Source organism: Camelus dromedarius, chromosome 2, assembly GCF_036321535.1.
Source record: "Camelus dromedarius isolate mCamDro1 chromosome 2, mCamDro1.pat, whole genome shotgun sequence".
NCBI lineage: Eukaryota > Metazoa > Chordata > Mammalia > Artiodactyla > Camelidae > Camelus > Camelus dromedarius.
The window spans coordinates 119,771,787-119,793,030 of record NC_087437.1 but is presented as its reverse complement, the minus strand read 5'-3'; the positions used below and the strand labels follow the sequence as shown (position 1 = coordinate 119,793,030).

General features: G+C 58.3%; 1 protein-coding gene across 6 annotated transcripts in view; it reads right to left on the bottom strand.

Annotated features, from left to right (window-relative positions):
• Positions 1-1,097: 1,097 nt before the first annotated feature.
• SLC37A1 (solute carrier family 37 member 1) overlaps positions 1,098-21,244 on the bottom strand; it is a 59,252-nt gene continuing 39,105 nt past the window's right edge. For 5 of the 6 annotated variants that reach the window (XM_031460126.2, XM_064476245.1, XM_064476242.1 and 2 more), the window contains 10 exons: positions 19,063-19,194; positions 16,573-16,663; positions 14,856-14,918; positions 14,300-14,385; positions 13,190-13,238; positions 11,960-12,033; positions 11,053-11,131; positions 5,415-5,512; positions 1,553-1,617; positions 1,098-1,206 (listed from right to left, as the gene is read on the bottom strand). In XM_031460126.2, the coding sequence (XP_031315986.1) occupies positions 1,191-1,206; positions 1,553-1,617; positions 5,415-5,512; positions 11,053-11,131; positions 11,960-12,033; positions 13,190-13,238; positions 14,300-14,385; positions 14,856-14,918; positions 16,573-16,663; positions 19,063-19,194 (753 nt within the window). In that variant the 3' untranslated portion in view covers positions 1,098-1,190. Of the gene's footprint in view, positions 1,207-1,552; positions 1,618-5,414; positions 5,513-8,306; positions 10,961-11,052; positions 11,132-11,959; positions 12,034-13,189; positions 13,239-14,299; positions 14,386-14,855; positions 14,919-16,572; positions 16,664-19,062; positions 19,195-21,244 lie in introns of those variants that run through there. The other variant, XM_064476258.1, reaches the window with a different exon arrangement.

The window sequence follows — 21,244 nt, the reverse complement described above, 5'->3', positions numbered from 1 at the left end:
GCCTCCTTGCAAGGACACCTGCGCTCAGAACAGCCCCCTCCGGAGAGCAGGGCCGTGCCCTCGGTGAGCGGGGACGGCGGTGAGCGGCGGCCGCAGCCGGACGGCAGCGCCTGGCCCCGCGTTTCCTGCCAGCGCCCGGAAGTGGTCACCCTGGGCACCCATCTGAGAAAGACTAAGAACACGTGGCTTTATTTGGAAGTTTCGTTTCTGAATGTAATGGAAACGTGAGCAGAAATAACCAACGTTCTGCTGGAGTTTTTTTTTTTTTTTTTTTAACATTTCATTTCAAAGAGCAGGTGTTTTTTGAGACAAGAACTGAGAAAACAAGTGGCCAGAGGACAATCGGAGTTTGTCTTAATAAATAGCAAGATGCCACTTGGGTTTCTTAAGCTTCCGTAACACCGCACACACTTCGAGAAACCAATCTGCACCAGGGCCGTGGAGCCAAGGACAGTCCCAGGTCTGTGTGGGGCCTGGGAGGAGGCAGACGGCCGGGCTGGGCCGGGCTGGGCACCGGCCACTCCCAGCCCCAGGCTGGCCTCCTTGTGTCCTCCCCGCGACCCCGCATGGGGCCAGGGGCGTCGTGGCCCTTGGGGTTCTGGTGATAGGAACCTCGGGGTGTCTGGGGCTGCCGCTCCATCCTCCAGCCCGTCCGCGGGCTTGGCTGGCTTCACCGCAGTTCACTCCGTACCGTTTCCAGGTGGCTGCAGGGCAGGAGGAAGTGCTGGACGTCTTCCAGGTGAGGCGATGGGGGTTTTGATGGCTGTCTGTGTCCTGGGTCCTTGGGGAGGCGGGCTCTTTGCTGCCTGCGCTCCCCCACCTGCAGCGCCCCCCCGCTCTGACATTCACCCCGAAACCCCCGGGGGAGCGAGGCTCACCCGAGTGCCGCCCACCAGTCCGGCCGTGTCACCGGCCGCGGCAGAGCTGCTGCCCGGGCGCCAGGGGCCCGCTCGTCGGGCTGCGGGGCGGCGCCACACTGCTCACCGCCTTGCTCACCGCGGCCCTGAGCCCCGCGGCTCGGCTGAAATAGTACCAGTGCTCCCGAGGTGGCTTTTGTGTCTTTTCCAGGTGAGTGTGCAAAAGGCAAAGGTAAATCATTCTTTTCAACAGAGGATCCTTTATTTGAAAACTTTTCCTTGAAAGACAGTTTGTGAAGGACGGGCCCAGCCTCCCTCCATGGGACTCGGTGGTCAGTGCTCCTTAAACCTGGAGGAAGAGCACAAGGCGGCGGCTGTCACTCAGCCCGCGGCCACGCGGGCGCAGGTCCCCACCGAGTGCCGGTTCCCGGGACCTCCCGCCCCCCCCCCCCCAGCCTCCAGGGCACAGAGGGGAGGAGGGGACACAGGGCGGGGCAGAGCCAGGCTGGGCTGGGGGCACTCTCTGTCTGAGGAGAACAAAGGAGGCAGCTTCCCTCACATTTTTTCACTCAGAGTTTGAGGAGAGACCGCCGGGACCACAGCCAACCCGGGCTCAGTGGGAGAGGAACACGGGGGAAGGAGCCACGCGGGGACAGGGACCCCGGGGAGGCAGGCAGGTGAGGGGCAGGACTTACGGAACTTGGTCTCCAGTCGCCAGCCCTGGGCAGCTCAGCTCCTTGTGTATGAGGCGGATCAGGAACTGCACCCAGAACAGAGACGAGGCCCTGAGCGCCTGCCCTACACCCGCAATGCCCACTGGGCTCGGCGCTCACGTTCACCATGTCTGCAGATCTCCCGGGTCGTGGGGGGATACCTCTCAGAGGGGCCTCTTCTTTAGAACATCAAACACTGAAACCCTAAAGCTGAGCGGTGGGAGCCTCGCCCAGCCCCAGGGCCTGGTCCCCGAGCAGCGCCCCGCTCACTAGGTCCCCTGCGTCACCCCCGGGGTCGTGCTCCCGGAAACAAGGCCGTTAGGACAGACTGCAGCCAGAATGACCTCTGTGTTCAAGTAATGTTTAAAATGAAACCAGTCCAATCATAAAATGTCCAAGTGGGAAAGACAGAGAGTAAGGACAAGGTGGCCCACGGTCATGGTGACACGTGGGAGCTGCCACGTGGCTCCGAAGGCCAGGCGAGCGCTCACCAGCCATCAGCACCAGGAGGCTGGAGGGCGGTCGTGGGAGCAGCTCTGTGTCACTGGGAAGCTCCTGGGAGAGCGCCCCTGCCGGCCCAGGGCCTGCCGCTCACCCCCAGGGCCTCGGAGTAAGCCCAGAGTGGCCCTGCCTCCCTGTCGGGGAGCAGTCCTCCTCCCCTTCTGCTCCTTCCCATGCTGAGGGGCTGCGTGCAGACAGCGGGGAAGCATCGCCTGGTGTCACTGCAGCTGTGGACCTGGTCCTCCCCCGGCACGGCCGCAGCCCCCAGAAGGGCTCCCCCACCGCGTGCAGAGCCTCGGGGCTCCTGAGGGAGGTCTGGCTCTGGTGGCCCCGATTCTTAGAAAGCTGCAGGTACCCTCGGGCCCGAGGGAGACCGGGGCCAGGAGAGGCCCAAGGCAGTGGGGCTGCCGAGCAGAGGTTTGAGGGGCCGCACAGCGCAGGCCTCAGCTCTGCAAGGCAGACACGTGTCCTCAGACGCGCGAGGCTCAGGGGGAGTGTCGCCCTCGTGTGACGGACGCCGTCCAGAAAGCGGGCGCTTCTCCCACGGGGAAGGCACCGCCTGGCTGCGCGCGGGGCCCCTGCAGCCACGGCCGCAGAGCGGGTGGGGGCCTGTCCGCTGCTGTGAGCGGTGCTGGTGGGAGAGTCACGTTGCTTAAATCAACTGACCACGTGGATGTGAACCTCCAGCTCCAGCTGCCCGTACCGAGCTGCCAAGGCCAAGCTGAGCTGGTGTCCCCTCAAACAAGTTCCACCACGTGCAGTGAGTGACCAGCGCTCGTGGGGAGAGCCCATGGTTACAGGAGGCAGATCCCAGGAAGAGGGAAAAGAGGGAGGAAAGAGCGAGTGTTCCCTGAGGGCCTGGGGGACACTGAGCAGCAGCGACACCTCTGAAGGACAAGGTCTAAGACTTGGACACAAACGGCTGCCTGTGCGCAGTGCCCCCCAGGGAGCGGGCCTGCCGCCCAGGTGCCCCCATGGTGGGGGCTGCAGCCCGTGCTGATGTGAGCTGGAGGGGGCTGCGGACTGGAGGGCACGCGCCCCGGTGCGCAGGCCTGACCCGCCGGCTTCACTGAGGTCCGCTTCGGACTGGGAAGGAGAGGAAACCGGTCAGGCGACCGTGAAGAGAAGGCGTGCCTGGTCTGCAAGGCTGAGGAGGCTTGTCCTGCCTGGCTCCGGCGGGCCGCCTGCCGACCAGGTGACCTCGCCTCTCGTGGTGTGACTGGCTTCAGTCTCTCTCATCTGACCCAGCCAGTCTGAAGGCCTCCAAGTGACTGTCTGCCTGTTATACAGTTTTCCACTCTTTTCCTTTTGTCCCTTCTGATTCTGACATTTCAGCGTGTGTCCTGTAAACACCTGGAGCCAGGTCTTCGCAGCCGGTCCGCGGTCTGCTGGGACCACGAGCCAGCCGGGCCACAGTCCCGCTGGGCCCGCCCCGTCGCACTCGCCCGCCTCCTCCACGTGGCTCTCGTCCTCGGCTCTCTTCTCTTCTACTGTCGCTTCTGGCCCCGTCTCCCCAGCTTCCCGCTCGGGAGCCCCCCCGGACGGCGCTGCACCAGCCTCTCCGGGCCTCCGCTCTCCACCTGCTGCCTAGTGTTTCCCGTCTTCCTGTTTCTGGGCTGCACTCCGGATCGCTTCCTTATGTCCACCTCTCTCCAGCTCGGTCCTCTTTACTTCTTGTTCTTTTTTCATGAAGAGTTCAGTCGCTTCTCTGACATCTCCATTATGCTGGATGTGTTTATTTTTACAGCTCATCTGATAACCCTCTTACCTGCAGCTCTGGGGGGTCGGATTCTGTCTGCCACCCCATCACCACAGCCTGTTTCCTACTCTTTCCTGACCTGGGGTTGGGGCTGGGAGCTCATCCTTGGGGGCGCTGTCGGCTGTGGGACCCTGTGCAGCTGGGCTGAGGTTTGTCCCTCTCAACTGGTTTGGGATTTGCTTCTGCCTAAGAACCAGGTATAGCACCACTCCAGGATCAGTTTTACCCGATTTTGGTACATGTCACGTAATATTTACGTAACGTAAGTTAGAAGTGAAAGCTCACTGTAGGCAGGGGAGGTCCCCCGCCCCTAGTCTGGCGATCGGGCGAAGACCCCAGTTCCCCTCTGCGCCAGGTGCAGCGGCTCCGCGCCAGCGCACGCAGAGCCCCAGGGGCCTGCCTCGACGAGGAGGCGGGTCTGCTCCTGTGGCCCAGGCCCCCGTCTCCTGCTCCCAGGCCCGCAGCTCCCGAGGCCGACCCCTCCCCGGCTGCCCCAGCAGCAGCGTGGGGACTATTTCACGTTGCCTCCAGGCTCCTGGGTCCGGGGGCCACCCCTCCTTTCTTACAAGTCTGACTGTGCGTTACAAGGAAGGTTAATGTATGTGTTACCTGCTGCTCCTGAAACAGGAGCGGTTCTGTCTTTAAGCAGCCACCCTGATGGAGGCCTCACCGCTACGTAGTGCAGGGGACCGGGGACTTAACTGGGAAACCGCTTTCAAAACCTAACAGGTCCGCACGCTGGGAGTTGGCATTTGATTCTGTATGAAGTCGGGGGAGCTGCGTTGTAGGGCTGCCCGGACTTTAGATACAAAACTTTCATTTAATTGATGGAGCTGTTATTTCCCAAATCCTTGACTCTCTGCCCTGGAATCCAGGTTAGGTTTTCCCGGGGAAGAGAGAGGAGGCCTCACTTCAGGTCTGGGGCCCCGTGCGTGGTGATCGGCCAGGGTGAGGCTGTGGTGGCCGCTCTCCAGTGGCCGCTGCGTGACTGTGCCATCAGGACCGGTCTTCTCCATCCGAGGGAAACCTCCCATTGTCTCACGCAGGAGGGACGGGAAGCAGGACCCAGGGAATGGAGGGGCCTGGTGCCATGTGGGCAGCCTCAGCTCCACCCCTCTCTCCCGGCCCTTGGGGCACGGGCAGTCAGGCCGCTCCCCCCCGTGTGGCCGCTTGGGGACAGGAGGATGTGGGGGCAGGAACAGCACTGTCTTGGAAGTCAGCTTCAGGGCACTGTCCCCTTTAGCTCCCACAGTCATCCCGTCACCGGGGCCAGCACTCTGCCCACTTAACACGTGGACGCTGTGGAACAGAGGGGCACTCGCACGGGACAGCCAACAGGCTCAGGGTCCCAGGCAGGGCACCCCCGTTTGTGGCCTTGCCACCAGTCTGCTGGGAACCGCAGGGTGGTTCGGACGTCTGTTTAGACCAGAAGGAGAAAGGGCCTTGGACCGCAAACATTTAGGGTCCCTGGGCGTGTGACAGACCGGACTCCCTGAGACCTGCAGGAGTCCGCGGGAGGGAGCGGCGGGGCAGCAGGCACGAGACACCCGCGGGAGCTGCCTGCGCCGCCAGCGAGCTGCTTACCAGTAGGGCGCAGGCGTCTGCGAACATCAGCATGTAGAACACGTTGCTCCATCCGGACGGGGAGATGAGCCCGGCCAGCAGCGGGCCCAGGGCCGCCCCTGCGGCGAGACAGATGACACACGGTTCCCGGTGAGGAGGGCTCTGGGACGTGGCCGCCCGAGGCACCCAGGCCCGCAAACACACAGCGGAGCGCCACGCCTGACTCAAAACGCAAGAAACAAGCTAACCGGGAGACCCGCGTTCTCGGCCACCAGACTGGCGAGGGGTGAAAAGCCTGGCACTTGGTGCTGGTGAGGGCAAAACTGGAACGAGGTTTTAGGAAGCCGATCTAAAAGCTTGTCGACATTAAAATGTTCACTCTTTTGCTCCAACAATCCCATTAAAAATGGTTATAAAGTAATCTGAATCTAACGCACAGTCTTAGATATTCCTATGCTATAAAAATATTTAGTAAAATACGAGTGAGGCTTGTGGATACTAATATTGTATCAGCGTTAACTTCTTGCTTCTGACAGCTGTGCTGCGGTCACATCAGGACTTCCTTGCCTTCAGGGAACACACACTGAGTACACAGCTAATGGTAAGGGGCACAATGTCTGCAACTTACTCTTACGTGGTTTGGGAATAAATGCATGTGAATATTCATAGCATATGTGTGTGTGTGTGTGCGTGTGCGAGAGAGGCAGGGAAAGGGGGAGGAAGGGGGAATGATAAAACAAGAGGGAATTCTTTGTACTACTTTTGCAACCATTTTGTGAGTCTCAAATTATGTCAAAATGATGTCTTAAAAAAACTATAAAAACAAAAGAAAGCAAATGTTCCTCAAAATACCCAAAGACACCTGTTCAGGGATGTCTGTCGCAGCAGTGGGGCTGTTTTCCCACGAGGGACTGGAATGAGCCGTGGTGCACATGCTGGGCAGGCCGCTGGCAGTGAGAAGTGTGAAAATTCACGCCGAGTCATGCACCGAGGTCTCACCTCCGAGAGCAGGGCCAGCACGGCCCCTCCTGCTTGCGACACGCTAACGCTGTCCGCAGTGTTTACAAAGGGCACATACTACTTTTATAATCTGAGAAGCATCTGCGTGTTTTTTTGTAATCACAGAAGGACTCCCTAGTAAACACAGTAGACTGTTCACATGTGCTTAGCTCTACAGCCCCCGAACACCACAAAATGGACCATAACTGAATAAAAACTAAAACCCGCAGACAAAGGGCACCTGAGGGAAGGCACTGTTTGTGTGGATGAGATCTAAAGGGCATGACTGATGTGCTCTGGCCCTCCTTGCCCAGGGCCAGGCTGCCCATGGCATGAGGCAGGGGAGGGTGGGCAGTAGAATGAAACAGGAGATCTGGCCGAAAGCCTCTTATAATGAACTATGAGACGTGCCCCACCTCCCCGACCCCAGGGCCCTCCTCTTCCGCATCACCCCCCCAGGACCACCCCTCCCAGACCCCAGGACCACCCCTCCCCGACCCCAGGGGAGCAGAACCTTAACCATTGGGAGAGTCTGCACCAGAGGCTTTGGGCTCAGGGGTTCCGAGCTCGGCGCAGGATGGGGACGAGGCACCACCGAGCACGGGGAGCACAGGGAGGGACACCAGCTTCCACCAGGCAGCCCTTCCCATGATGGCAAGGATGCTGGCAGTAAGGTGCACACCCCCTGTAGGTACTGGGGGGGCTCCTCCTCCAGACCCGAGCCGGACCCCAAAGACATGCAACTGACATGCCTCCCATGCGGAAAAGGCTTCTAGTAAGTGCTTAGCGGCTTAGTCTTAAATGCAAACATATGAGGGGACGGCCGAGATCCACCTGCGTCTGAGGAAAGCCTCAAGGTAAATGTGAACAAGCTGGGAGGAGGGGGACCTGCAGAAAATGAACAAACTGGGGAGAAGAAAACTCCCAGCAAAATGCAACACCTCCAGAGAACTGACGGGAAACCAGGCTGAACCACGTGAGACTCCCGCTCCTGCATCTGAAATCCAGTCCAGCATCAGCGACTTCTTGTGACTTGGCCTCACACACACTGATCCGAGAAGAAAGAACAGGACGCACTCAGAGGGCAGAGACACCAATGAGCATGAATGATGGCAGCTAAAGTAAAAGGCTCAGCGCGGAGGCGGGAAAGCAAAGCCAAGAACGTCTCTGAGAAAGCTCAGGAAAAGAACAAAGACGCAGGCAGGCAAGGAAAACAGAAAATTGAAGGATTAATCCAGAGAGCTACACCTCTGACTAGTAAGTTTTCCAGAAGACAAAAACAGGAAGGGAAACCTGTCAAAGAGAAGACAGGGCGCACGTCCCAGGGATGGAGGGCCTGTGTTTCCAGACGGGGCGGGACCCCGGGTGCCCGGCGCGCAGGGACGAGGGGGAGCCGCAGAGACAGAGAGGTGAGCCTGGAGGTCTCCCAGGGAAGAGAGCAGGGGCGAGAGGTCAGAAGCGGAGGCCTGGCCGAGGATGACAGTGGGGCTCTCCGTGGTGGAGATGGGAGCTGGATGACACTGGAATTCGGAAGAAAAAGAACTTTCAACCAAGACCTCTAGATCCAGACAGACTATCCATCAGGCGAGAGCTGAATCCAGACCCCTCCCCAGCGCTCCCGGGCTGTGCCCTGCAACCCACTACTCAGGAGGCCACGAGAAGACGTTTCCCACCAAAGAGGAGTCATGAACACGGGATCTGGCGAGCAGGGGTCCACCGCGGGGGGAGACGGAAGGGATTCACAAGCTGCGGCGTGACAGCAGCTCTGGGATGAGGGCCACGCAGCAGGTGAGAGTGAAGCCGGGTGGCACGTGGCTGCGGTGGACAGAAAGGCGCAGCTGTGACAGAAATGCCAACCAAAGGGCAGGTGAGGCATTCGATATTTTGGAGAAAAACAAAAATGTGCACGTTAAGGATGTGTAGTTAAGGTTTATTTCTTGGCTCAAGAGTGAGCGACATTAAAGAGACAGGGTGGTGAAGGAGCCGACAGGGACGGAGCAGGGGCCGCACCTTCCTCACCAGGAGGACAACACGGAAGGTCAAGAAACATGTGACCGTGCATGGAGGAGACGAGAGAGCACAGCCGGCAGTGACGGCTTCTAGAAAGAGGGGCTGGGGGGTGGGGGCGGGAATGCCATTCTGCATTATGATAAGTTTTGACGTCTATCTGGTTTCTAAAGTTACGTTATGCTTTACTTTGATAAAATGAAAATGACCTTGAAGAAGTTCTGGGCTCTCTAACTGCTCTGCATAAACATGGAGCCAGCAAGCCCTGCGGCCGCGGGGGCGCGGCTCTAATCCCACAAAGGCGCCCAGCAGATAAACCTGTGTCACCGGGACCGGCTGGCCCTGGTGACTTGCGAGAGGGCCCTGGCTTATTTACAGGTAGTCAAGCTTCGCCTCCATCGAAACCGGTAATTCCAATACTTAGTAAACACAGCGGGCGAACTCCCCGGTGGACAGCAGCCCTGCGGGGAACTGCGCACGTTTCCACCCGAGCCCGGCTTTGCTTCCGCCAGCTGGGCAGCGCTCCCGCAGAGAACCAGGCCGTCTCCCCGTCGGCCGCCGGAGAGGTCAGAGGGGCTGAGCCGCCCGGCTTCCGTGGGGGTGCTGGGAGCCGTGCCCCGCCACCGGCTCAGAGCCCGCCCCGTTTACAGACGCAGGACACCCCGAGCCACAGACTTCTGCTTCCCTCTAGCTCTGAGAAAAATATCAAGAAAAATGTGTTTTTCCCTAATTCATACTTTCCTTCATTTTAACCCCCACTCCTCTGCTTTAAAATGCAATCAGGGCCCCCAGCCAAGCTCCAAATTTGCTTTAAGAAAAGGGTTTCTCAGCGGGAGCTGGACTGACCCACAGACAGGCCTGTGTGGGACAGAAGCAGAGAGAAATGTCCTGTCCAGAGCCCACGAGAACCGCGCTCGGCCCAGGGCTCCCCCTGCTGCGCGGCTTCCAGGCTTGGGAAGCTTCTTGCTAACATAGTGTGGCACCAGCAGGGACTGGGGTACCCGCCACCCCAGGCAGGCGGGCCTGTCCTGGCGAGCCGGGTGGGCAGTGGGTCGCCCAGGGCCTCTGTGACCCGAGCCCTCACCCGGGAACCCAGTAGCCGGACAAGAGACCAGCTGCCTGGCCTGTGGGCGAGTCCTGAGTCTCAGGGCTGCCAGGTAGTTCCCTCCTCACCCTCCTCCTGAGCATCTGCTCTGTCCCGGCCTCCCCCTTGGTGCTGAGAATACAGCAGAGAACAAAATCGCTCCTGTCCTTGCGGGGCTTCCACTCTGCTGGAAGCTGCAGGGAGAGAGGATGGCACAAGACAGGAGGATGGTGCCTGGAGGACAGTGGACCAGAGGAGAGTCCCTGAGCCTGCGTGGGGAGCGTCCATGCACCCAAACGGGGTGGGTGAGGGGTCCCAGTGAGAGGCTGATACCTGGGTGAAGACTCTCTGTGGGTGGAGCCCCTCCCTCAGCATGGGGGTGGTGGCGGGAAGCGAGCTGAGGCCCATGGGGACCAGGCGCGAGTTTCTGGGGAGCAGCCGGGAGGCCGGGTGGCGGTAGCAGGAGGAGAGCAGGGTTGGGGGGAGGACTTCAGTCCTGGCATCAGTCAGACAGCAGTGGGTGTCTAGAAGTGGACCGGGGCTGTTTCTACGTGGCTCGGATGATGGGCCTCAGGAAGACAGGACAGAGGCATCTCCTGGTGCAGAAGGAGAGCCTGAAGGCCGGGCTTGGGGGGACCTGCACCACAGACCCGCCGTCGTCTGGCAAGCGTTGGGTTTCCCTGCTCTGAGCTGCTCCAGACCCAGGGCCCTCCCCACCTGGCCTGCCTGCTCTCTCACTGCCTCCCTGCGTCAGGAGCCTGGGGCAGCGGGGACACACCAGCATGCCATCCAAGAGCCTCCCGAGCAGCCGTGGGGGCCACAGTAGGCGGCCCCCCGAGCTTCAGGTCCCACGTCTCCAGAGAGGGGCCGGCACACAACACAGGGCCGGGCAGGCAGGGCTCGTGCAGGCAGAGCCAAGGGCCGTCCCAGTGCACCTGCTCCTCACGTGAGGCTGGGGACAGTCAAGGACGCCGCTGTCAGCCTTCAGACTCACTGATCAGGACAGGCTTGCTGGGTACCAGGTCCCGGCCGCCCAGCTCGGGGACGGGGAGGGGGTGAGATGTTCATTTCACCCCCTTTCTTTCCTCCAGCATATGCTACTGTGTCCTCTCCAAGACCCTTCAGGGGCTGGAAAGATGGGCATCTTGTATGCTTCAGGACCCAGCAGTTTACCTGTCATTCATGTTTGAGTTAAGATGCTGTCCTCATTGGAATAACAGTGACTAACAGTCAGTGTCTCAGTGGCCCGTGGGCCATAGTTCGCCAATCACTGGCTCAGATGAAAACCCGCGGACGGTCCTTTCACACCAAGGAAAACCTGTCCTTCTGGCCACACGCCCATACCTCCTCTGGAGCCATCCGACCAAAGAGGACCAGAGTGCCACCTGCCTGTGTCCCCTGGGTTTCGACGTGCTTTTGATCTGCTTGTATTTTAAGAAGGCCAGCCGGTCCTAGAATCGCCAAAGCAACCACGACCCTGGGCATCCGTTAATGAGGACAATTAGGACGTGCTGATGCGGCCTCCCCTCCGACCACAGTTAACCTCTGAGGCTAAAAACCCCCACACACCTACAGACCCAGTCCCATCGATGATGGCAGTCACGGTGGCCAGAGCATGCGCGTTTCCTTTCAGGCTTTTGTGAGTCCCCTGGAGGAGAAAGAAAGCCAGTGTGAAACACGTCCCTGCAACATCAGAGCGAGAACCGATCTGTGTCTTCTACGTGACAATTTACCCAAACTGCTTCGCAAAGCAAGGCGTGGGGTACTTCCGTCAGAAGATTCAAGCTCCACACCATCCCAAACGTGCCTTGGAAAAGTATGCCAGGTTTCACGTGTTTTTAATATTTAAAAAAATGAACAGAAATACTTGTCCAAATGTATTCCAGTTAAAAGAAGTCTTAAAATTCTCCTCAATAAAGAAATCTTTACTCAGCACAGCCACCCTCTTCACAACGCAGAGATCAACGCGGAAACCACAAGGTGAGTGGGGCTCATCGGGTCCCTGGCCGGGCCGGCGTGCGCGCCCGCGTCCACGGCTCTGCTGGGGATGCTCTCCAGCCACGTGCGCGGCAGCTCTGCAGCGTCTAAAAATCAGCCCGTGGGGCGGTAAACGCCAGGGAGGATGGGCGGGTGGGCGGGGCCCAAGAAACCAACGTACAGGGCAGAAGTTCTACGTGAAAAACCAGCAGGAGCTCTGGTTTTCAAAAAGCCACACAAATCAGGTTGAGGGAGAAACACAAACTGAGAACAATAAAAGGAAAAGCTAAATGAGGAAAAATAATGCCCAGAAGCCTAAAACTATAAGAATAAACCAAAGCTTGTAAAATACGAGTGCTTGTGTGTGCGTGTGCATATAGCATAAAAGAGAGCACGTGGAAGAACCCCCTACAGTGGGTGAAGCGCCCCCACCCCTGTGCCCTCTAACCCCACGGGGCAGACACGCCGTGTGCGCTCCGCCCAGGCTGCGCGCGCTCACCAGGTCGGCGGAGACAGCGGTGGTGATGAGCGCGTACGGCCCACTGACCAGGGCCCCGCAGAGCAGCAGCATGGCTGTAGAGAACAGACCGGGGAGAGAGGGGCGGTTAGCAAGCAGGACAGGGCCCCCGGGAGAGCCCCCGCAGTCTTAGCACCCCGCATCACACGTGGGTGCTGCCCTGAGTGGAAGGCAAGCAGGTGCCGGTCTACCCTCCTCCCCAGAGCGGTCACCGCTGGGGCAAGAGTCACAAACTGCTCCTTTAAACTTGCCCCAGGGTACGTTTTGTAAGTTCAATCACGCTTTCCCAGAGGTTCAAGCTATGTTCAGAGGAGCCGGTACCCCGTTTGCTGAATCTCAATGGGCAGCAGCTGTTGTCACAGAAAGGGAGCGAGAGCCTGGGGCACCGAGCACAGACGTGACCACAGGTGTGGCCAGGGGAGCGCCTGCTCCTTGTCGTCCAGTGGCCCGGATGCTGACGCCAGCCACGGTCTCACCTGCAGCGGAACGGCTTCCTCTCTGCACTCACTGCTGCTCACGGCAGCCCCCAAGGGGGCCCCGGAGCCCCAGCGCGGCTGAGCTGCTCACGGGCGGGACAGCCCTGCCCGTTTCTGAGATGCGGTCTCCTAGCCTCTGGCTCTCTCCCCCAGCCATCCTCTGGTTCACATTCCTCTGTGCAGAAGATTCTGGACCCAAGGGTCATAGGAAACTCCAGGATCCTCTTGCACCCGCAAGCTGCCCCCTGAGTAACGTTTCATGGGATCCCACACGGCCCCCTCTGATCCCCACTGCCGCCTTGTCAGAACAGAAGAAATGTTCACTAAGTGTCACAGCCATAATTCGATAGCACTGCTTGCAGGAAGTTGGAAATAGTCCTCCAGTGTGACGCCCAGAATGGCGGCTGCCAGAGCCAGCTGAGAGGGCCGGCTCCCCGGGGCTCGGCAGGCTGGGGGTGCAGCCCCGCCTGACGCCCGCTCCTCACCAGGGGCGGCCAGGGCGCATCACCGCCCCAGACCGGGGGCCTGCACTCTCCCACGCTTGCCCTTAAACCTGCCGACTGTCAGGCCTCAAGTCTGGGAGCAGGAGTCCCAAAGCCCCACCCAGAGGGACTTGGCAAAGACTTCAGCTACACTATACCAGCTGCATGCTTCTTGCTGATTTTTTGTTTCATTTCACAAAGCTGTGTGGATGAAAAAATGCGTGTGAAAGGAAGGAAAGGGCTCATCAACTCACCTACAGTGGCTTCCAGACCCATTTTGCTGATGGCGGAGAATACGTACAGCTGTGAATAGGGAAAAAGAGGGTAAAGACAACGGTTTGCTACGAGTGGCTGAGAGATTGCCCAGGAATCTCTATTTCTGAAAAGTGATTCTCAGGCAGCCAATCAGAGAGTGGACACCCTCCAAAAAGCAGGATGGCCAGGCCACCCCAGCAGACTGTCTAAGGACAGGCGTCGCAGAGAGCTTGGCACACAGTCCCCAGCCTTGCCCCAGACAGGCAGGGTCTGATCGCCCACGATCTGGGGAGCTCTGGGGGCGCCTCCACTCCGAGGTCCCGGAGTGAGGCCTTGTTGGGGCCGCCCCGCTGAGCTCTGCGTCTCTAGAGTCTACCCGTCTCCTCCTAGGCCGGCAGACCCAAACAGCCGCGCCCACTGAGGTGGGGCCCTGGTGGCAAAGGGGCCACGCCCAGCACGTCATCAGCCAAGGTTCTTTGAGTGTCTGTTCTGGGCAGTGTCCATGGCTCCAGGACGGCTGAAGACTAGGCTTTGTCTGGGGACAGTCAAGGCCCAGGGGAGTGGCAAACGGGCAAATAACTACAGTGCAAACGGATGAGCAATCCTACGGCTTATGACACGGCTGCTGTGGGAACGGCCATGATCTGTGATTTTCCACTTGATCCTCACAGTCGCACTGAGGTTTTTCACATGAGGACACCGAGGCGCAGAGGGAGCTACTAAATACTTAAAATTAGTGGATGGGCAGGGTTGGTGCTGCCTGGGGAGGGAGGGAAGACAGCAGGGATCCTAAAAAAAGTGCAGAAGCCTCTTGAGGGAGGGGAAGGGTGTCCCAGAGGGAACAGAGCACACGGGCACACGAGAAGCCAAGGGTGAGTGAGGAGCAGCGCGGTGCGCGGTGGGCGGTGCGCGGTGGGCAGCAGGCAGGGGGAGGGGGGTCCAGCGGGAGAGGGGGGGCACTGAGCACTGAGTGGGGCGCCGAGGCCATCGCTGGTCCTGGAAACCAGAGCCAGGAGCGGAGCAGACGGGAGGGTCTGCCTGTGGGAGGACAAAGGGCTGCGTTTCCACAGGCCCGGGGGCCCGACAAGGCGGTGGGGGGGCGGGCTCACCGTCGGGGCTGCGAGCAGCAGCATCAGGCCGCAGGTGGAGGCCCTTTTCTCCAGTCGATCTGAGATCACACCCGCCAGGATCCCACCTACAAGGCAGAGGGAGGGCCCTGAGGGGCTTGCGTCCCCAGGGCAGGACCCCACGGAGCAGCAGCAGAACACGGCTCGCAGAAGCAGTGAGAAGAGTGACCTCCTGGCTGGGCCCTCTGTGCCCACATCACCGTTAGCGGGGAGTGGCCTCTGCGGTGCTCGGCCTGGAACCGGCCTTGGTGGCCGTGGTCACATGACCCAGAGCCTCCCCCCGCCCCCAAGTGAAAAACAAGGGCGGTCTAGGGCTCAGGTTTCAGGCTGGCCCCAAGGCCCTGCGGCCTGGAAGGGTCCCAACCCTGTCAGCCTGTTGCCTGCCAGGGGCTGCGGAGCATGGGGTCAAGGCCCAGGATGGGGGGGGGAGCCTCCCCGAGAGGCACAGCCCGGCGCCTCCCGGCACTAAGGCAGCTCACAGAGTCAGGGCCACAGGTGTTCACGCACCACCCACAGAGAACACAGGCAGTGAACTCACCGAAGATGCCGCCCACGTCAAACAAGGTGGAGAGCTCCCCGGCCTTCCTGACATCGAGGTGATCTATTAAAGTGACGACGGAGTGTCACCGAGGAAGTCACAGTGCAAGACCCACACACAACATTCTGCTGTTCCATAAACATGCCTTCAGTCAGGCAACAGTTATTCGCTCAATGATCAGATGAGTATCAAAGTAGCAATCATCAGATCAGAAGGGGAAAAAGGGGTCCGCCATGTGGGTGGACGCACAGAATGGAGGAGACCTAAACCCTCACCTGCAAAGCGAGGACTCACGTGGCTCAGTCTAACTGCCATCCCGCCTTCGGCTCAGTGTCCCTTCGAGGACAGCAGCAGGGAGGCGAGACAGGGCCGGTGGAGCCGGCCTCGGGGAGCGGCCGGGGGGCTGCAGGAGCGCCCCTTGACACAGAGCACAAGACCCCCAGAGTTTAGACCTGAAGGCGCCAGAAGCTCCTCCTCTAGGTGAGAAAGCCCAGGTCTCACCGCGCAGCGCAGGGGTCTCCCTGCCGGACTTCGCACGGGTCCGGGGCTTTCGGGGGGTTCAAGGCGGCCAACGCCCGGGAGACGAGGTTTGGGAAGCGTCTGGACTGTTCATCAGTCCAGCCCTTCCTAGCGTCCTGAATGGTGCACAGGGCAATCTGTTCTTTTCAAACAATCACTTAGACTGCAAATGCTAGTCACTTGTGACCTGAGTCCTGTGGTCACAGGAGCGCAGTGCCAGCCCATTGAGGGCCCACCTGTCTGCACCACGGCAGCTCGCTGGCTGCAAGGAAGGGGTCGTGGGACAGGGAAGGAAGCATGGAATCCCTGGGAGCTCCTTCCTGCCCCTCCCCCCCACGTCCCCGCTACCACAGGACGGTCCCCTCACTGCCTCTCCAGCTTCCATCCCTGAGAAACTCAGCCCTCCCGCCTCAGGCTCCGTCCATCTCTGCTGGTCCTCACGCCCCTGCTGGGAATACGGGTCTGTCCTCTGGAACCCCCACACCCCAGTTCTCCTCTCTGTCACGTTCACTAGGGCCTGCACCTCCTGGGGACCCTGGTTTCTTTTCTTTCTCCTCACAAGCCCTGACTCCTGGGCCCAGAGGCTCCAGGCCCTCCCTGACCACCCGTCCCGGTCAGCAGTGGCTGCGGCCCCCGCGCTCAGGGGCCTGTCCTCTTAGGAGCTGCCGCCTTCCTCCTGTCTCTGCTGCGGGCACGCACGGTCCGGGGAGGGCACGTTACTCCCCAGCTGCTCTGCTCTGTCATAACCTCCAGCTCCGGCCCCGGCAGGACTTTGGAAGCGGAAGGCAAATTGTCGGCTCCCCCGAAGTTAGAGCTCCCCTCCAGCAGCAGGTTCCAGGTCAGACGGTTAGGCTCGTATTATCTCAGCTCCCCAGGGCCTCTGCCCTGCTCACCAGCTGCTCTGACCCAAAGTCAACGCAGCCTAAATTCAGACGCAGGCTGCCCTAGACAGGGAGACCTCACAGAACTGGCAGCCACAGCCGGGACACGACAAGGTGATCATTATGGCAATTACACGTCCACACTTGAGTTCTTTCTGTCTATACGTTCCTACTCATCACGCAGTCTGACTCCAACGTCTGTCTCCCGGGCATCAGGCTCGCGCTCCCTTCCAAGACTCAAGACCTGAGGATAAGGGGGCTCCGTCCGACGCAGTCACTGCGAACAGCCACGCGTCCTGCAGGCAGCAGGTACTCACCCACGTTTGTGATGTACAGCGGAAGCCAGAAGAGGAAAGTGTAGCTGACCAACTTTGCAAATAGCAAACACAGAGAGAACTCTATCACGCCCTGAAAGAGAGAGGGGGCCGGTGTTTACCCCAGAGTGTACTCGGCAGGTTTGCTGAAATATGCAACAGAATTACAAAGTACTTCATTCTCCTAAAAACAGCCCCCCCAGATGCCCGGGTACCGCACCGCTGATGGGAGGGACCGCACAGCCGACCGACGTAGCCTCTTACAGCACATGACTACCTGTTAACTGAAACCTCAAGTCTTTCCATCAGACCAGGATCCATAAAAAACACTGATTTGATTCTCATACCGCAGGGCCCTGAAACAAGCCGTGAAAGTTCTCAAAGAGCAAGGCTGCACACAGCGCGCAGTCAGCTAGTTACCACGTATTTAGCGGCTATGTCTTTTCCCCCTAAAACTGCAATCACTGCGAATTACACAGACACCTGGAAACACAGCGCAGACACCCGACCATCTGGTACGACACACAGGCGACTGCCACCTGCCTGGGACTGAGCAAACCTGTGGTGCTGGAGAAACACCCAGAAAGAGGAGTGTGGGTCCTGGTGAGGAACCTGGTCTGGAGTCATGGCTACTGTGAAACGTTCCTTTTTACCTCTGCTTTTAGAGAGACAGCAGTTCCAGACAGCACGTGGCAGATGTGAGTGGCCCTCCAGGTGTGAGTGCAGAGTTGTGAACACACACCAAATCTGGGCAGAGAACACAACGTGCAATTTCTGTGCGTGCTGCATGCTCCACAGTCACCCTGGGAGGCGTGTGATGGCCCGTGCGCTTCCGCGTGCCTGCCATCGCGCTTGGTGTGAGGATAACGATCCCACTGGACTCCAGAACAGCATGGAGTTCTCAGAGCAGCGTGAACAAGGGCACCGAGCCTGCACGACAGGCGAGGAAATGGGGGCCCAGAGTGGTCACCACACTTGCTGGGCACACCCCGCTCGTGGTGGCAGGGCCAGGCCTGCTGCTGTCCCCAGTGCGCCCTACTTTGAGCAGCGGTATTTGAGGCTGCTACACAGTAAGGTGCAACGTAAAAGTCACTAGCTGTTAACAACATTTAAAAATAACTTCATTTAGAAGCAGTATCTCCTCCAGGCCAGCCCACAGGGGTCTTTTTTAGGGACTCTGGGAGTCCAGGCCAGGCCTTCAATGTCCTCCTGTCTGGAGACCAGCTGCAGGGTCCCCGCAGGGCCAGTTTCGTCTGGGTGCTGGCGGCACTATCTGTTCTGAAGTGGAAGTTCTAAGTTCTTTCATTTGACTGATGTGGTTCTAAGGCTCTGGGCGCCCTGTTTACGTTTCCAGCCTCACACGGTCCCTAAGGAGCCCCTGGGTCAGTGTTCCCTCTGCCCTCCCAGCCTCTGAGGCCAGCATCGGGGAAGGTCCTGCCAGCATGGGAGCGACACCAGCTCCTCCGAACAGGCGCCCAAGGGCAGCCCCCTGAGCGTGGTGCAGGTGTGCCCCTCCTGCCGTTCTGCTCCGGGCCCCCGCTTTCCCTGCACCCCCCCACAGAACGCAGCTTTGAAGAGTCCTCTGCATGGCTCCCTAGGTTCTCTGCTGCGGGGGCCCATGGACGTCATACAAGAAAACCTGCAGCAAAGAAATCTCATCATTGCACGGCTCCCCCAACCTGGACCGGAACACTTTTCCCTTGATTTCCTTCACACCCTGATTATATGTATACCACGCACCCCCATCAGCCCAGAGTCGGGCCGGCTGCCTCCTCCAGACCAGCACACCTGATTTTCAAACACAGAACAAGCTGGGTTCCGAGGACCATCAGCTCTCTGCGTCCAGGCAGGCTCGTCTCCCTGGTCTCTGCATGTCCCTTCACTCCTCCTGCCCTGCCGGCCCACAGGTCAATCAGACCAGGACTGTGCTCCTAAAAGCACTGTGGCAGGTTAAGAAAATCAAGGTGGGCCCACCCAAGCCATAGAGCAGAAGGAGGGGGCGGTGACTCCCCAGGGTTTCAGGGCAGGCCAGGGATGGGGGGCCCAGGGGTGGGGAGGATGGGGCCACAGGGGTGCAGGCCCAGTGGAGCCAGAATTTCTGATGTTTCAAGTGAAGACAGGACGGCCTGCTGTTTGTCTATGAAATTTGTGAATTTCTAAATGGAGACAACCAATTTCAAAATTATACATACGTATTTAAGTTTATATATACACGTGTGTATATACATGTGTATATTTAAATACATATATACATATGTGTGTGTGTGCGTGTATGTACATATTTCGTAACTACTGGGAGGCAAAGGCGGCAGCCTTACTCGGTCCCGAGCCGAGCTGTCTGCGGCTGCCGGTCCCTGCTGGCTCTGGGCCTCTAACTTACGGGTTATACAGTCACGGATTTCTTTTCCAAGCTTGATTGTCAGCAGGCCAGTTTCTGTTCATGGTAAGTACAAATGCCCCTTTTTGAAACCCCTCCCAGGCCCAGGTACTCACAGGGATTTTCAAGGCCCCAGTGAAGCTGATGGCGGCCATGCCGCCCCCGCCATCGGCCGGGAGAATGACCACGTGGTTCTGGTGGCCGGAGTGCTTTCCGTCCGACAGCAGTAAGCACTGCATCTCTGGGTCCTGGAGACAAATCCCGTTGGGAAAAGGAAAGAAAAGGTGTTACCCGGTAGCCCATCCGGTTGGGGCGAGCTCTGCTAATGGTCCTGGGGACGCCTCGTAAAACATGCTCACTGTGGGAACCGCTTTATGACCGTTAGCATTCACGGAGTTTTAGGAAATACTAACTAAAAACAGGCAAAGCCCTTTGACCAACAATTCTAGGAATCCATTTGCGAAAAATAATTTGAGAAGTGGAAAAATACTCGTACAATAAAATTAATGTCACACCAACAGTGAGAAAAACTGCTGAAGTACATCCACATAAATGACGTACAAAAAGCTGAGATTTGACGGTCTGGGAAGTGCTTATGAGAGGTCAGGTAACAGAACATCATCCAAAACCACGTTCTCACTCTGATCTCACAGCACGTTCATGCTTAAATGTGCACCTGTGTAAGTGGGTAACTAGAGGATCTATTCAGAGAAAAAAAGAGGCTAAATTCTAAACCGATAGTGGTTGTCACTGAGTAGTGGAATTAACGTGTAATTTTTATGGAAATGTCGGGAAATTTTTTACATGATCCTGAATTTTTTAAGGAGTTCATAATGGACATAAATGATCAGAAACGTTACTTTAAAATTCAAAAACCAATTCCAATATTTTGTAAATTCTGATTCTGGACGTCCCTAAAGGGCAAAGTTTACCTTTATGAAAGTAAAGAACAGTGGTCTCCAGCTGACGGTGGGGTATCAAGTCAGAGCAAGGATGATCTAAAAACGCCTTTCATGAGTGCACTAGGGAGTCAGGGCTTTGGAAAGAAATGTTTCTATGGAGTTCAGACTTTCCATGAAATCAAATAGGTTTTATTGTATTTATCTCAGTGTAATCTACTCAAGACGGATTCCAAATGCAGTTAAAAAAAAAAAAAAGAAAGTGGTAATGGATCATCATATCCGTCTCTTGATATGACAGTTCTCTTCCAGTGAAAGGCAGAAATGTGGACAACAGTGGCAGGCTGCAGCAACCGTGGTCCACCAGGAGCTGAGGGCCCAGCGCCTCTCGGGCAGCAAGAGCTGTGGCACCAGGATGCCCGGCTCCTACCGTCACTCGGGCGTCCGGCCCAGAGCTGGCCATTGGTGGACACGGTCATGTATCACCACATGTCTGATGTGCCAGAACGCAGATGCCAACCCCCGGTGAGAAAGCAGAATATCTTCTGATGACAGTTCTATAAAGTCATTGGAAAAGAGACCAAAGATTTGAGTTTGGAAATAAACTCTTCTCTCGTGAATTACGCCGGCTACCCAGTGTAGGAGACAAAAATCAATAGTTCTCAACCCTGGCTAAACGCTGGACTCTCCAGTGAGAGAGCCCGCTGCCCAGCTGCATTCCAGGTTGGATAGAGCAGTCTCTGTTCAGACCCCGGGGGAGTCCAATGTGTAGTCAAAGCTGAGAACCGCAGGACAGATGCTTTAAAACACTGAGTGGTCTGACCAGTGGACCATGAAACACAGCCAGATAAAGAGTAAAAATAAGGTGAAAAGCTTCTGCTCAGCCAGGAAGACTGCCTCTGACTCACAGCGACTGCAGGTCCAGCACAGAACCCACCTGGTCACGCCCCTGAGTCACCACCTGGCCTGTCCTCGTTCTGTACAGAGCTTCAGAGACCCACCCACGGGGCTGGTTTAAGGCCCAAGACCCAGCCCATCTGCTCCGTAAGCAGCGAGGAGCCCCTCGGACGAGAGGGAAGGCCCTGCCTGTGTTGAGCATGGGCCTCCTGCCCACGCCCACTCATCTTTCACGCAGGGGCCTGGGTGGGTGGGCTCCCAGCCACCAAATTCCGGCCCTTTGCAGTGCCTGGAGGAGACAGAGGGAAGTGCGAGGTCGTGGCGGGTTTCCTAAAACAAACCAGGAGCGCAAGGCTGCCTCCTCCTCAGAGCCAACAAAGACCCACTGGGCGGACGGGACAGAGAAAGCTGTGTGCCTGGAGCCCCCGCGGGTCTGCTGGGATCGGGGAACCCCACCCTGAGGTTTTACGCCTTCAGAGAGCACAAGGGCACCATGTGATGA